This window comes from Coffea arabica, chromosome 2c (genome assembly GCF_036785885.1).
Source record: "Coffea arabica cultivar ET-39 chromosome 2c, Coffea Arabica ET-39 HiFi, whole genome shotgun sequence".
NCBI lineage: Eukaryota > Viridiplantae > Streptophyta > Magnoliopsida > Gentianales > Rubiaceae > Coffea > Coffea arabica.
This window is the reverse complement of record NC_092312.1, coordinates 14301619-14317753: the sequence shown is the minus strand read 5'-3', so window position 1 is coordinate 14317753 and position 16135 is coordinate 14301619. Positions and strand designations below refer to the sequence as shown.

The window sequence follows — 16135 nt, the reverse complement described above, 5'->3', positions numbered from 1 at the left end:
TCGTTCACCAATTATAGCAGGCCAGCTATGGATCTTGAGTACACATATATACATATATCTATACAAATATATACATATATGTATATGTATACATACATACATACATATATATACACATGTATATATATACATATTTGTATATATATGTATGTATTATATATACATGTGTGTATATATATATATATATGTGTATGTATAGGATGCAAGGAATCTACTAAATTAGAAGACAAATTTTTCCCTCAATAAAGTTGAAGAAACACTGGTCCTTTCAAGGTGTAAGCTCGCTGCTCCTATTCATTGCATGAAACTCAACGAGTATGCACAAACCCCTTCCAGTATTCTTTTTTACCGCTAATCACCTGGAAAATTAATTTAATAAAGCGCTTAATTTCGGGCACAACTGAGCTGGTCAATCCAAGAAGCAATTGTGACATTTCAGTCTCTCAAGACTTCTACCAACTAAACTATGTCTCCAACTTTAAATCTTAAGATCTCAACCTTAGCTATTAGAATAAGCCACCTCGACCTAAGAATCTTTTTGCAGATAAATAACTCTAAAGCTGTCAAACTCGTACTGCAAACTTTGAGGCACTATTGCCGTTGAGCCAATTTTCATCATATCCAGCAAGAGTTCCCAATTTATAGAATTTACAGCAACAACAAACATATATAAACTACAAAATTGCACAAAACATGGCTAGATGAGAGGAAAGAATACTAAATATTAGTGCATGGTCTAATATGTGATTTGTCTTGTATTTTAATTGTATCGAACTTATTTCAAATAGTAAACAAAATAAAAGATATGCTAAATTGCCATCTAAACTGTAAGGTACTAAAAATAAATTGAAGTTACTAAGCCTAATATCTCATCTCCACCTTAAGTCTTCAGCTACATCCAGTATTCTACCTTGGAGATCTACCAGAGAGGCACCTTCCACAGGAGACAAATTTAAGCAAAGTTTGAGGCTTCCTTCCTCTGACTTTTAAACGTGAAAGCTGCAATAAGACAAGTTAAATGTGTTATGGGATCCATGAAAATGGCTCAATAAAAAATTTTTGTAAGCTGTTATCTACCAGGTTGCTGGCACATACCCATTATATCGGTGTTAAATAAGACGATAGTGATAGTGCAGTTAAGGGGCACATGACTTTACTGCATATCTTTCTTTTTCTATATATATATATATATATATATATATATATATATATATATATATATATATATATATATATATATATATATATATATATATATATATAAACTGCATATCTGAGTAATCCTACACATTTACTTAAACCAATACAAGTAGCTGCACAAGAATACAGCTTTAGAAAAAATAATAAGAAATTCAAATACCTTTCTTCGAGTTACTCTAGAAGATTTCCAGCAAAGTAAGCTCCTTGATCTAGGTTCCAGTCTCCTGCAAAACAAGTAATATCTCAAACTTCCTCAACCCTTGGGAAATAGGTTAAATTATAGCTATAAATTTGAGTAATACATAGGGTTTCAACACAAGCTTCTCTTTTTAATGTTAGTAGTGGTAATGAATAATGAGATTCATATGATACGATTTCGAGGCCTTACATATAGTAGGGAGAACCAAGAATAGCGAAGAATTTTGAACAATCGAGATTGCTCAAACAAAAAATTTTAGATAACTAAAAATACCAGCAAATGGATAATGATAAACAACATGGAACTATTCTCCCAACAATATGCAAAGGGAACATGTGTGATAGTTAAATCTCCATCCACTTTTTTGAATTTTATGTAACGTGATTGAATGGACAATTGCTCATAGACATACATTTGTTGTAGTTCTATCCTTTATTTATTACAAAAACCGAACTTCATAAGATCGTAGGCAGACCAAATTAATCAGCCATGAGAGCGAGCTGTACAAATTAAAAGAAGCCTCCATTACCAATTAAGAAACACGCTATTAGATGATGATTTTTAAGTCATGATGATAAACCAGGAAAAGAGGAAAAATATAAAGACAGATCAATGGATCCCCAATACGACGGGTCTGTTCTCAACTGAGTATGATTTTGTAAAAATTGATTTCGTAAAATTGATTCTTAAAAGTCAGATTTTTTAGAATTACTCATGCATTTTTATTTACTATTAAAAAAGCCATTTCAATGAATGCATAGGTGTCTAAAAAAAGTTTTAAAAACTAATTTTCATAAAAAAAAAATGTTACCCTTATGTGCTATATGAATGAACTAATTAATTAAATAATTTTTTATATAATTAATTAATTTTTTTTTATGAAGCTTAAATGATAGATGGAAAAACAAGGGACATAAAGATGAGAGGAAGAAGTTAGAAAAACCATAAAAAAGACACCTAACCTTTAGATAATTTAGTAATTAAGTTAAAATTTGAACGATAATTTTGTCACGATAAAGTAGACTAGAATCAGAATACAAAAGTAGCTCAAAATCTGATTCTAATTTTCAGCTTTTTTGGACCCAAAAAAATCTAAAATTGGTTTTTAAAAATCGTTGAGAACACATAACATTAGCTTTTCAAAAATCAAATGCTAAAATTAGATTTCCAAAAAACAATAAGCACTAAGGCTAGTTAGGTGGTCATGGGTTCATCTCTCAAATCTTTTCGTTTCTTATTCTTCTATGTAAATATTGGAATCTCTTTTAAGCCATAAAATATAACAAAAATTTTGAACCCCATTTTCTATGAAAATCCCATCATGATTTTGTCATGGTTTTGTCCCTTCCATACCGATCATAAGTACCTATGTATATACATTGACAATGCTCACAGTCAAGTCAAGGAAGATAAAAACACTTATAAGATATCCCCAACTATACATTTCATTATATTATCATCTCTCAGTTTTGGTTTTCTCTATCCCTAGTGATGATATATATACATACATACATACATACATCACAGGCAATAACGCAAGCTACAATGAAGCCAAAGAGATCACAAAGGACAGCCATAAGAATCGCAAAATACGTGTGATCAAATGGAATTCGTGGTGATATTTTAGGGTTGCTGCAAGTGTCCAAATAATGCAGCGGAGCGAGAACTAAATTTGACGCACACAAACAATAAACAAGAGAAACTAGTCACAGGGCTTTGTTCAATAAACGAGTAAATAGATAAACTCATGACAAAATCATGAGTTTTGCACACAATCGCAAAACACGTTTTAATCAAATGGCAAAGCTAAGGCGTGGAAGGTTCTAAATATTTGTTCACTTTTCTCAATTACAAAAGTTGGACCTCAAGTTCTTAAATAGATAAACGTAACTAAGAAATAAACTTATTTTAATCGTAATATCAAAATATGACTCAACCCTATTTCTTAAATTAACTTTGACACAAATTCTAATATAGTTATCAAATTACAAACCAATTTTTAATATAACTAAAATTCTAAATATGTTTGGTTTAATTGAAAAGAGATCATAGATCAGACGTGTTTGAAAATCGAGTATTAGCACAAAAGTAACCAAAAACTTATTTACTTGTGTTTGAAATATTGGGATAATCTTCCCTTTCCAATTCTTTAGCAACAACCACGAAAATAGGACTTTTCTCCTCATCTTTGTCACCAGAACAAGTTAATTGTGGTTTGAATTGAAAAAATCATTGTTTGCTTGATAACAATAACCAAATTAATCAGGCATGATGAAAATTGTGTTTTCCACAAGCAATAGGATTTAATAATTTGTAGTTCGAGTATTTAGCAAGGAAGGATATAGATTAATTGATAAATCTCAACCTTGAAGTATGTCTAAATTGCTACGCTCCCTCTTAAGAATTCCTAAATTTTCGTTATCTTGCAAATAATTTCCAATGCTTCCCCTGCCAACCCAATGGGGTGAAAAGAGCCTTGTAGACATTTCTCATTTCATTTAAAACCTCTTATGCAACCTACCCGTTTAAGGGTCTAACAGCCTCTTCCTTCCCCAGCAATCCCCAACGAAATGAGGGCATGGTCCTAAGGGTTAAGGGCCATGATTGACCAAAATAAACAAAAAGTTGTAAGGCTCAATTAACGTGATTTACATCGTTTGCAATGTTATGTGTGAGAAGTACAAAAATTTGTGACTTATGTTGTTACTAAACAAAAGATATACATTTCGTTTAAATGAGCACAACTCTTCGGAGACGGCTGATTTGCCACTGTACAGAAAAAACCATCTATAAATTAGGCCAAGGATGATGCATTAAGTCTATTTCGTGATCGTTTTTATTGCACTAACAAATCAAGCGATAAGGTTATCATTTGTTCATTCTCCCTTCTGCCATTCCTTTATTCCTCCGGTTTGCATCTGTAGCTTCAACAGCGCAACAGCAACTGGCTCTTGAGAGGTTTAATTTCCATCCCAAATGGAACCAATTTGAGGTTATTCCACAGAGCATGGTTAAAGTACTCATCCCAGCAACATCTGAGTACTGCTTTTCTATCTTTTGCTCAACTCGAGCAACAATCCGTAATGTTTCCACTACCTGTGTAATAAAAAAATATGTTTCTGCTAACTGAACTGAATTTTAGGACTAGTTACGAGTATTTGTTTACAAAGTTGCCAAGATGTGGTCCAATGGCTAGGTTACGTAGGGTAGGGGGGAGAAGGGGTTGTTAAGGGAGCCGTAGGTTGCAATGAAAGAATGTAAATTGAATGAGAATGCTTGCAAGGATGTAAATCCAGTGATAAGGTATTCGTTTGTTCGTCAACGGATTTGTTTAACGAGCTACTAGAATAAGGCCACCTCGGCCTCTGAATCCTTTTGCAGATAAATAACTCTGAAGCTGTCAAACTCGCACTGCAAGCTTTGAGGCAATATTGCCCTTAAGCCAATTTTCATCATATCCAGCAAGACTGAGTTCCCAATTTATAGTACAAAACATGGCTAGATGAGAGGAAAGAATACTAAATATTACTGCATGGCCTAATATGTGATTTGTCTTGTCTTTTATTTGTATCGAACTTATTTCAAATGGTAAACAAAATAAAAGATATGCTAAATTGCCATCTAAACTGTAAGGTACCAAAAATAAATTGAAGTTGCTACTATGCCTAATATCTCCACTTTAAGTCTTCAGCTACTACATCCAGTATTCTACCTTGGAGATCTACCAGAGAGGCACCTTCCACAGGAGACAAATTTAAGCAAAGTTTGAGGCTTCCTTCCTCTGACTTTTAAACGTGAAAGCTGCAATAAGACAAGTTAAATGTGTTATGGGATCCATGAAAATGGTTCTTTGTAAGTTGTTATCTACCAGGTTGCTGGCACATATCCATTATATCGGTGTTAAATGAGACGATAGTGATAGTGCAGTTAAGGGACACGTGACCTTACTGCATATCCTTCTTTTTATATCTATATAGATAAACTGCACAAGAACTAGCTGCAGTATATCTGAGTAATCCTACACATTTACTTAAACAAATACAACTAGCTGGCAGCTGCACAAGAATGCAGGTTTAGAAAAAATAATAAGAAATTCAAATACCTTTCTTCGAGTTACTCTAGAAGCTTTCCAGCAAAGTAAGCTCCTTGATCTAGGTTCCAGTCTCCTGCAAAACAAGAAATATTTCAAACTTCCTCAAATCTTGGGAAATAGATTTGAGTAATACATAGGGTTTCAACAGAAGCTTCTCTTTTCAATGTTAGTAGTGGTAATGAATAATGAGATTCATATGATACTTAATCTCGAAACATGCAACCAATTCTAGAATCTAGATAGGAGTTGAACAGCAATACATTTACTAGAGTGAAAGCTATCTAAAGGAAATTAAGAGGAACTCCTCTCAGAACACCACCCATTCCTGGTCAGTCTAAAGGGAACAACAAAAACTGTCGTGAAGCAAAAGAGAGTATACAATTTCACATAACTGATGCAGCAATAGTATCTTCAGCTCTCTTTTGGTCCTACACCACTTTGTAGCCCATAAAAGTTCTTGTTATTGTCCTTGTAATTTCTGTTAGCTATTTACCAGACAGCAGAACAAAGAAAGCAAAGAAAAATGTCGCAGAGAAGCTACTTCCCATGATCCATGGACACACATCACATGGGTCTTGAGAATCTTTTTTTTTTTCCTTGATAAATCCATATAACTTGAAAAATGCCAAAATCAGCAGAAGTTCACGAAGTTTCCGATCCCAAAGGCTTTATAACCATAAAAAGCAACTACAACACACACTGGCATGGTTCGCCTAAAAAATCTCCGACATAGTAAGGATGCTTGGTGAAAGACTGAATGCAATGATTTGGACCACATAATATTATGCTCGGTACTTCTCGCCTCCAGGCATTTTATGTGCCCATGGGAGATCTGATAAATTTGGTTAAAGAAATGAAGAAAAATTGGAATGGACTTAGAGGTCACTTTTCCAGCAACAGTAAACCTTCAATATGATGTCAATTTTCTAAATAATTATTTTGCAGTATATTATTTATAATTTAAGATTTTGTCATCACACAATGACGAATTTTAAGAGCAAAGGAGACATGTAACAAGAAGAAAATATCAGACCATATAATACATGCATTCCATGTGGTTAGAGGAAGTAAACTCACCAATAAAAAACTGGTCGGAGTTTCTTCACTAGTCCACCATTATACATACTGTTAATCAACTAGTAGTATAACGAAGGAAAACTTTTCTTGTCGATACATCAAAGGAAAAAGCTAATCCCATGTAAATCAACCAAACTTTATGGGTTTATAACAGCCTATGAAAAGGAAAGTCCACAGAATCATAAGTTTTAAAAAAAAAATTATCATGTGGCATTATACCATTTAGTATGCATTAATAAAAGAGCCAATCAGCATTGCAGTTATTTCAAATTCCAGTGAAGGAGTTTCAAAGACACAATAAATGTAAGTATTTAACTCTGCCATGTCATCTATCTATTGAGAAGAAACACAGCATCAGGAAATAGGAAGTGGAAATGAAAAACATACAGGTTCTCTTGTTCAAGCTTTTCAGCAATAGACACAGCCTTGCGTTTTGACCACCCACTATGCTGTGAACATCCTTCTTGAATTACATGCGCAAGGGAAACCTTGCCTCTTACAAGACTCAGACTCTGATTTCTGTCCCCCAGCTTTCTTCCTTCTGGAACAGTTCCTCCTCCAACTGAAGCACTTGCAACATTTTCCCTATCACCCTGTGCATCATTTTTTAGATGCTCATTGCCCTTTGCTTCTCTTGGAGAAGTATCCAGTTCAACAATCTCACTCCTACGTAATCCAGCAGAACTGAACTGAACTTGAGTTGAACTATCTCTATCTCTATGGTTACTTCGGCTGATACCTGGCACCTTGTTGCTGCTAAGCGAAATGCGGCTTTTCTCTGCATGGGACAAACCATCCTGAGATGCTGGTAAGACAATTGGCCCTGCCTTGACATCTGTACTCGAATCACATCTGATTTCTATTGTCACAGGAGCCCCAAGAACACACTCGAAAGCTTGTAAAATGTGTGCACCAAATTTCTCTGCCTTGGATTTCATTAGATGTGAACTAAATATCAACTGCACAGTTGGAGCTGAATAAAGATGAAAGTTAGACATGCCAGGAAATCTCGAACAAAGGCAAACTAATCAACTAGCAGGATGATGCAATATTGTAGGAGAAACAACAAAAAGTTCCAAGAGCTAAACAGATTTCAACCGTAGCATTAAACTTTCTCCAGAAATGATTGTGACAAAATTTTCAGGAAAGTGCAGGATTATGCCGCAAACAATTCATATACTCGAAGCCAAAAGAGACATCACCAGATCATCGTTTAAGGTGAATAAAATGAGCCACATGTAGAGAGTCAAGAAATGAGTAGCTTTCAATCTCATTTTGCTTTTCTTAAAGCTAAGGCGACCACTGAGATGCATAACCGGCTGGGTACACCTCCAGTATGAACTATGAAGTAAGTGAAACGAAAGTTCAAAGCAAGAAGAAGAGGAAGAAGAAATAAGATGAGCAAACCCCATGTCTTTTTCCGATATCATAGCAATTTAGTCATCAGGGTCAGCACTCTGGTAGTCATTTTATGAATGGCCTAAGAATATATAGCAAGAGGGTTAAGCGAAAACAACCCCAGCCATGTTTAGATCAGTTATTGATTTTCGAAGCATGATTCGCACGTGTTGGTACAACAGTACTTGTGCAACTGTATCTGCAGTAGTTATATACAATGACAAACATGACAGCCACATTGATGTGTTTTAGCAACTAATAATGCTCCAGTAACCTAACAATAATGAAAATCCAAAAAGAAAAAAAAAAGGAAAAAGTACTTGGAGAAGCTTAATGACTCTCATATAGTCTATATCATATGGGTAGCAGATACATGAATACATAGATTCACAAAAATTTAGCACAAAGACACTCAAATAGTTCTTACACCAACATTTCTACTTTTAGCAAAAGGGCATTTAAAACTTTTATAAGATTGTTATTCTCCACATTTGGAACATTATGTCTTCCCTTATGCATCACTTCAACAGAATATAGGCTACAGCCATAGACTGCCTGTCACTGATTGCCATTTAAAAGGATTTGAGTTGAAAAACATGTGTCTTGCTGATTTAATGAAATTTAGTATTCTATTCAGAAGGAATGCATATGTGTCCAGAAATACGATTCTTGTTTAATCTCAAATGAAAAGGAGAAAGAAACAACAATGATCCTATTAATGCAAAATATCTAGATTTTTGATAGTTACAGATAAAAGAAACGACACCCACTACTCCATGCTATGATACACAAAACTAGATATGACATTCTCAGTGCAAAGAACAGCCAAAACCAGAGAGAGTCATCAACATAATTTCATTGACTTGTCTTAAATAGGAACCCATAACCTGACCATGAAAGATCAGCCTAATATTTGTCCATTGTTTCCGTATATTATCGCTACTGCAAAGCCATTTCCTTTACTGAACCATGTAGAAAGATAATCCTGTAGCAAGAAATGACTGAAAATTTATACAATGGTCAAAATCCTAAACAACAAAGTCAGCCAATCCTCCAACCTTCATTTTCCTTAAACTTCACCAGTTTTTCCACTACCATTTCAATTAATTCCAATTAACTTCAACGTCATAGCCAGTTAAATACTTGTTTCAAGAAACAAAAAATTGACCTCGGTTGAAATGACAAGAAAACTTTGATATTCTTGATTAGACCCCTGCCACATTTCTACACCACAATAGGTGCACAACTGTACAAATATATCAAACACAGTAAGGACATAGGTATGCAAAATTTCTCAAGTTTTTGACATGAGATCACTTTTGTCTTTTGACGTACAAATAGTCAATGCAAAAGCAAGTGAATTGTTGAGAAGTCATAAGAATCAGATACTTGAGATGGTAATATTTGATTGTAGAGGATAGATTTAGGGAGTAATTTGTTCTTAAACACAACAAATAGAATTAGACACAGTGAGTGGTGAAAATACCTGCACCAAAACTGACAGAGATCAGCTTTCCTTCTTGGAACAAGAACTCTCTTAGGCTATCTCCTTGAATCTTGCGAAGCACGTCCAGCCAAATTTCTTCAATTTCACTACGACATTTACCTTGTAACTGCCTACTGCTTACTTTATCTCTTTTACTGGAAAAGCTGTAAGCCTGTTGTGGAACTGTTGTGTTACTTGTTCCTGTATCTAAACTAGTACCTTTCAACCTACCACTATAATTAAAACCACCGGCATTTCCAGTTTGAACATTCCCTTTTCTAACTCGTGTTGACAATCCTCTCTCTTTAGGCACCTCAGCACGTTCACCACTACTTTTCCTTGGTCTATCTCGGACGGCAACATTATTTAAATCGAGAGGACTGTGATTAAAGCTAGTATCACCAGAAGAACTGGGTAATATATATTGTGGGTCAGGAGCAAGTTGCAATAGCGCAGCTGTTAGCCAAGTTAGTCTGTCATTGGACATCCTAAGCTGCTTTTCAGCTTCAGATAATGTTTTCAGAGCTTGACGCAGCTTTTCCATATCTTCCTTTGATACTGAAAAAAAAAAAAACTTACTTTTGTCAGCTGGAGAAAATAAAGTTGCATTTAACCGGACAACCACAAAAATAAAATACAATGCAGCAGCTGACAATTGTAAAACAAAGAGCACCAAAAAGATTTAATAATTCTGGCCAGTTCTAGTTGCTTCTGATTTTTGTGACTTGAATTTGTAAAGGCTCGATAGCAGAATTGAAAAGCAGACACTTGTAGCTTCTGACTTTGGCTTTTATAGCAAAATTTTACCTGAAAATCTTCACCATATATAAGAGGGTATATCATAATAACTCACATGCTTGTGTCTGGAAGAATTTCCTTCTAGGCCCGTCTTTGGTGAAGTTATAGCCACCAGCAAGAATATCGGTGATCACAGTGGCAAGTTGTGACATCAAAGCAAGTGGTTCCACACCAGATTCCATTATCTCTCTCAGATTCTTTACTGTATTTACTGTGTCTGCGGATAAAGCTAAATCAAGCAGATCCACCAACTTCTCATCTGAAATGAGCCCAACCTGTGAAATTGTGTCCCCAGAAATTTAATTAAAAAAAAAACCCCCTCTGGAAAAAAATATAGTGCTTGCAGATAACACCGGTCTGACTATAACCAGATTACAGAAGATTGAGATAGACAACAAGTTTCATAACAAGAAAGGCCATCAAATTGTTCCTCAGTCATACAATATGAACCTCTAGAGAATAACAGAAAAAATGGATCTATGGGTAGGATGATTATTTTATACATTGGCATATAATGATGAAGCAGACATGAGGATTATTTTCCACCTTCCCCTAGCCAAAATCTGGGTCAACGGATATCAAAATCATATATTTCCAGAAATACCCACAATTCACGTAAGAATCATAATAGCTTTAACTTTGTACAAGAAACTTACAGATTTCAATTTTTTATTTGAACAATAGAAACAGATTTCTTATTAAGCCATAGTTGGTAGTAATGCTGGGAGCTAGGACCTAGGGGCCAATGGAGGCAGGGCAAATGTCAACTATAATTGTGCATTAGAGATTAAAGCATGTATATGTTTGTCTGTCATATATTTGTTTAAAGAATTCTTAAAAATTTTGTTCTTTATAACTGGCACCTTTTTCTCTTTGGAATAATTTTAAGTATTTTTATAATCAAAGGGTAATTGAACTATTGAAGCATGTTTTAATGTTTTTAAGGAGATCAATCAAGAAAAGAGGAAATTTGGAGAATTTAGTAACGGCGAGTTAATGAAAACATATAAATAAACAACGTTTGCAGGCAATTGAGTAAATTTTCCAAAGCTGGGTGTCCACCTTCAACTAAGTGTAGATCAGCCTATAGTTGGTAAAATGCCATGATAGAGGGATGGAACAGGGACAATCCAGATTACATATAATCTGCTGTACCCCGCAAAGAAATTAAAACACATTGTTCACAATTAGGTATAAATGGAAATGACATTATAGGAAATGAAAAATAACACACTCGAGCAAGCATGAACAACCCAAAGTTCCTCCTTGGAGAAAAAGCAGCAACACACAATCACAAGGCCTTGGTAACAAACAGGGATTTAATGGTCAGAGTTGATTAGGTTTTAAACTTATACATGAACGAACAAATGATATCTCTAGTGAAAGGCAAGGCAAAGACTGTTGTCAAGCTACATTTTTTATGGCGATGAAATGCAATTTTAAGTACAAGGACTTGCTAATCCAAACAGAGAGAACTTACCATTTCCTGCACCAGAGGGACAGAGATTCTCTCCCCAAGCAAACTCAACTGTTCAAGAGTCATCTCAGCATCCCTTAAAGATCCATCTGATTTTGATGCAATAAGTTTTAGAGCATCCTTATCAATCTCTAAACCTTCTTTGGATGCAATCCACTGCAAGGTGTATATGACATCAGCATCCTTCAACTTTGGGAAGAAGAACTTCTGGCACCTCGATATGATTATATGAGGCAAAACATCGAGACTCGAACAAACAAGGACAAAGACCACGCGCCTAGGAGCTCGATCAATTACCTTAACTATAGCACTCCAACAATCAGGAGAGAGACTATCACAATCATCAAATATGAACACTCTGTACTGGGATGGCATCTGGGAAACAATCATGTTGTCAAGAAGATCTATGATGCTTTCGAAGTCAAAATTACTGATAGGGCCTATTTCTCTTATATTTCGACTCTTCCCAATGTCATGGGCAACGCAAGGATTACAAAATCCACAAGGTTTGGGATGTTCTAGAGCCTGGCAATTTAATGCTCTTGCAAATATGCGTGCTGTGGAAGTCTTCCCTGTGCCATGAGGGCCATAAAACACATAAAGCAAACCAACCTTTCTTTTTGTAACAGCATTGCTAAGGGCTTGAGCCACCAGATTTTGCCCGACCAGATCTCTGAAGGATTTTGGCATGTACTTTTGAGTCAGATTCTGATGTCGCCCATTATGAGGCCCTCTATGTTTGTATTGCTCTCCATATCTAGCTTCTGAGGCCAGGTCTGAGTCAAGTTCACGCCTTAGTAGATTGTCAGCAAAAATACCCAACTCCCCTGAGTAATCATGAAACCAAGCAGCATTTTCGGTACTTCCCTGGGATCCAGAAGCATCAAGTAGTAGTGGCAGTGCTTCTGCATCAGATCTTGTAGATGAACATGAGTGGTCAGACATCATAGGAATATCAGGAACCTCACTTCCTTGAGGAAGAGGACCACCTTTCTTTAGTCTTGAGTCAGACAAACCACAAGACAAACTTCTACCAGCCATGTCAAGGAAAGATTTACCCCTGTGGTGAATCCGTGACCAATTCCAAGGAATTCCACACCCATTCCTAGGAGCCCTTGTGACATGTTGATGCCCATATCCTTCATCTGCCTCCCCTAGTTGATATTTTTGGTGTGCTGCACCTGAAGCAAACGAATTAGAGGCCACGGACATTTCGCTTTGGGTTCCAAATTGCCTGGGTGCTACCGAGGCCCGCATTTTTCTTGCACCTCGAAATTTACGCCTCTTCCCTCTATTTAGGCCACTGGAGTAGCCACGAATGGTTGCTTCTGCATCTTCAGCAATCTGGTCAGTTAGAGAATGTCTTGCATGCACATGAACGCGAGATAAAGCTGCATCATCACTATCACCTGGGAGCTCATTTAACTGCTCAGAGAGGGTTTTAATGTGATCAACTTGACTATGCCTCCCTTTATGTTTGACACCCTCGTCCCTGAAACCTGAGCTTCCAGAAGCATTATCATGTCGCAAAGTACTTCCATCTCTTGAAAGATCGTGCTCATCCTTCTCAACCATGAGATCAGTCCCAAAATTCCTCCCACTTGACTCTTCCCTCTTAACCCTTCTACGTTCACGAGCCCCATTCTTGCTACTATGCTCGCTCACAGCAGCTACCCCATCCATATGCCTGTGTACTTCACCAGCCGTCACTTTAGCTGTTGGTAGATCAGCTACAGATGGCGAACTTCCAGACATCCCTCCAACAGCCCTTGGCCGCTCAATGCCCACACTCCTCCTCCCATTTCCAATTGTTGACTCTTTTTCACCTCTTTTAAGAAGTAAATCAACAGGAGAATGCCATGATGGTGGACTTGTAGATGGATCTCTAAGAGACCTTGATTTCTGAAGGATAACAAGGTCCCTCATCAGGGATTTATCAGCCAACATAGGGCTATGCTTATGCATGTTCTTCAGATGAATACAATTCGTCAAATGTATGTGATTGCGTAGGTGATCACTAATGTTACCATTTGCATCCTTAAGCACCCGGTCGCGGACAACCTTGGTCATGATCAGTACACAAATAGATCCAATAATAGAAAGTTTCTCAAATCAATCCAAGATATCAGAATAATCTGCATTCTCTTAATATGAAAAAAAAAAACGACTCAAATCTTCTTAAACTACCCAAAAAAAAATCTCCTCAATTATGGCATCATAAATACAAGAAAATCTGCCACAATTCACTACAAAATCCCATCAACGTTGTGCATCAACCCAATTACAGTCATCCCCAAATCCAAGCCATCAAAAATAACCCTCCAACTTAAGCATTCAATCCTAAATTTTTCCACATTTTTCCAATACTGCCTCCGCCAAAATCCCAACATACAAGCCGTTCGGTGTTTGCCATTTGTATGCACAAACACAAGCGAAAAGCTCAGAGGACAAAAGGCAACAGCCAAAACTAACCGACCAATATTAATTCATAAAAATCCAATCTCTAGAGCTCAAAATCCCAACTTTCTAGTACATCCCACAAATGAGCAATAGCTAGAAACTCAAAGCACCTCACTTCACCAACAGACAACACTAATTAATCTTACCTCAGTCAGACAGAACATGCAAAACTGCAAAAATAGCAAATTCTAAAATCCTCCCATCAACTATGTGAAAAAAAAAAAAAAAAAGAAAGTCTCCTTCTTTCTCTCTTTTTAAGCTTGTACACTAAAAGGGTTAGTGAAAACATAGTCAAAACAAGGTTCTAAACATAGAAAGGTGGATGTACGGGCAAGTAACTGAAAAGGAGGGGTATAAACTATAAAGAACACTACATTCACCTGACTTTCAGCGGCAACTAACTTGTTGTACAGGCAAGTCACCCGCTTCCATCATAAAAACTCTATCTTTCGCACTTCTTTCACTTTCTCAGATCCCTTTTTCCCAAAGTTTCACATGAATTTCACCAGGGATTCATTCAATCAAGAAAAACAAAATATGGTCATGTATGAATGAACAAAGCAAATAGGAACAGTTGAGAGTTTGTCTTCTGTTTTCTATCTGGGTGTTGATTTTAAAGAAAAGTAGTGACTTGAAGTAACGGAGAAAGTGAATGAAGAGAGGTATTTACAGTGTGAGATTCGGAATGGTGTAAGAACAGAGACTGAGAAAAGAAAGAAAAAGAGAAGGGAGAGTTTTCTTGAGAATTTTATATGGAAGCTGGGGCCTACGGGGGAGGGGATGGGGTCCATGGGGGTGCTGACAAGATTGCATAGGAACTGGACACTTATGCAAGAAAAAGCTGAGAAAGGTTGAGTCCTACAATTTGTTTATTTGATTAAAGTCCATTTATCGAAACACTCGTACAAAAAACTGTGAGTTATGAAAGGGATTAAAGTCCAAAGGATTGCATAGAAGGGGTAATCTCTTTTTACCCAAAAAAAGAGGGGTTTTATCAGAATTTGTGTAAAATATAGCAACTTCTTTTGTACTTTTTACCCTTTTGTATCCAACTATATGAATCTAAAAAAATTGAAACTTTATTTTTATTTAAACTAATTCTGAAGTACTCATACCTGATTTTGAAATTTTTAGAGGTAGAGTTTATATTTGAAATTCTCAAACTTTGACACCAAAACTATTATATTTATTCAGAGATCGAGCTAGTCTACAATTATTTTGCTAATTCAATTGGAGAATCATGCTAGAAATGTTGGATTAAATACTAGTTTCTTCTTAAATGTGGATTCTAGTGATTTGGCAATTCGATGCCATCTAAATATTACCAAAGAGGATTGAAAAGAAGCGTTTAAAATTCGGATAAAATCATACAATTGCATAAGTATACGTCATTTTGTACCATTACACTAAAAGACAAAGATCTAAGTTGAAATTGCTTAGCAAGAAACAATACGAGGAAAGGAGATTTTGAATAATAATACCTAGCTATAAGTTAGTACAAGTTTTTGAAAAACCGAATAGGGTACCAAATGCATAATTATTCAATTTTTGTTTGCTTTGCAAGGCATAAATGAAAAAAGTCAAACTCAATCTTTACCACATTAATTAACCACGTGATCTTATGCATAATTATTCAATTTTTGTTTGCTTGTCAAACATACATGAAAATAGTCAAACTCAATCTTTTTACTACATTAACCACGTAATCTTTGAGTTGATGTTCTTCGGTCCACCACACAATTATCAAAATTAAATTTCATTCACCAAAGCAATAAAGTAATCTAAAGGACCTTGCCCTTCCAAGTTCTTCCCTTGGATTTTGAAAAATTCTTCCCTAAATGGTTGTCTTGGGGTGTTTTCATAAAATTTGATTTTTCTTGTAGCATATTGTGAGATAAAAATATGGTTAAATCCATATTGGTGGATCAGTTCTCTGAACTAGTTTTC

General features: G+C 35.8%; 1 protein-coding gene across 3 annotated transcripts; it reads right to left on the bottom strand.

Annotated features, from left to right (window-relative positions):
• Window positions 1-897: 897 nt before the first annotated feature.
• LOC113726211 (protein STICHEL-like 4) lies at window positions 898-14935 on the bottom strand. 3 transcript variants are annotated; one of them, XM_072074500.1, is made up of 7 exons: window positions 14569-14929; window positions 11732-13630; window positions 10307-10526; window positions 9454-10011; window positions 6957-7542; window positions 5502-5565; window positions 4819-5200 (listed from the first exon to the last, which is right to left on the bottom strand). In XM_072074500.1, exons 2-7 carry the CDS (start codon window positions 13481-13483, stop codon window positions 5108-5110), a joined length of 3273 nt encoding a protein of 1090 aa, XP_071930601.1. In that variant the 5' UTR covers window positions 13484-13630; window positions 14569-14929; the 3' UTR covers window positions 4819-5107. The 3 variants fall into 3 exon arrangements, with proteins under 3 accessions (XP_027105603.1, XP_071930601.1, XP_027105602.1); XM_027249802.2 differs by lacking the exons at window positions 4819-5200; window positions 5502-5565 and adding exons at window positions 898-999; window positions 1361-1424 and having other exon boundaries at window positions 11732-14935; XM_027249801.2 differs by having other exon boundaries at window positions 11732-14930.
• Between the last annotated feature and the right edge of the window lie 1200 nt (window positions 14936-16135).

What these genes read in the sequence shown, in the direction of transcription:
- LOC113726211 (XM_027249802.2), bottom strand. Translation starts at nt 13,798, where the DNA reads ATGACCAAGGTTGTCCGCGACCGGGTGCTTAAGGATGCAAATGGTAAC. An exon ending in ATTCTTCCAGACACAAGCAT is followed by an intron (nt 10,012 to 10,306) that starts GTGAGTTATTAT and finishes TTTTTTTTTCAG; the next exon opens with TATCAAAGGAAGATATGGAA. An exon ending in CTCTGTCAGTTTTGGTGCAG is followed by an intron (nt 7,543 to 9,453) that starts GTATTTTCACCA and finishes ATCTTTATTCAG; the next exon opens with CTCCAACTGTGCAGTTGATA.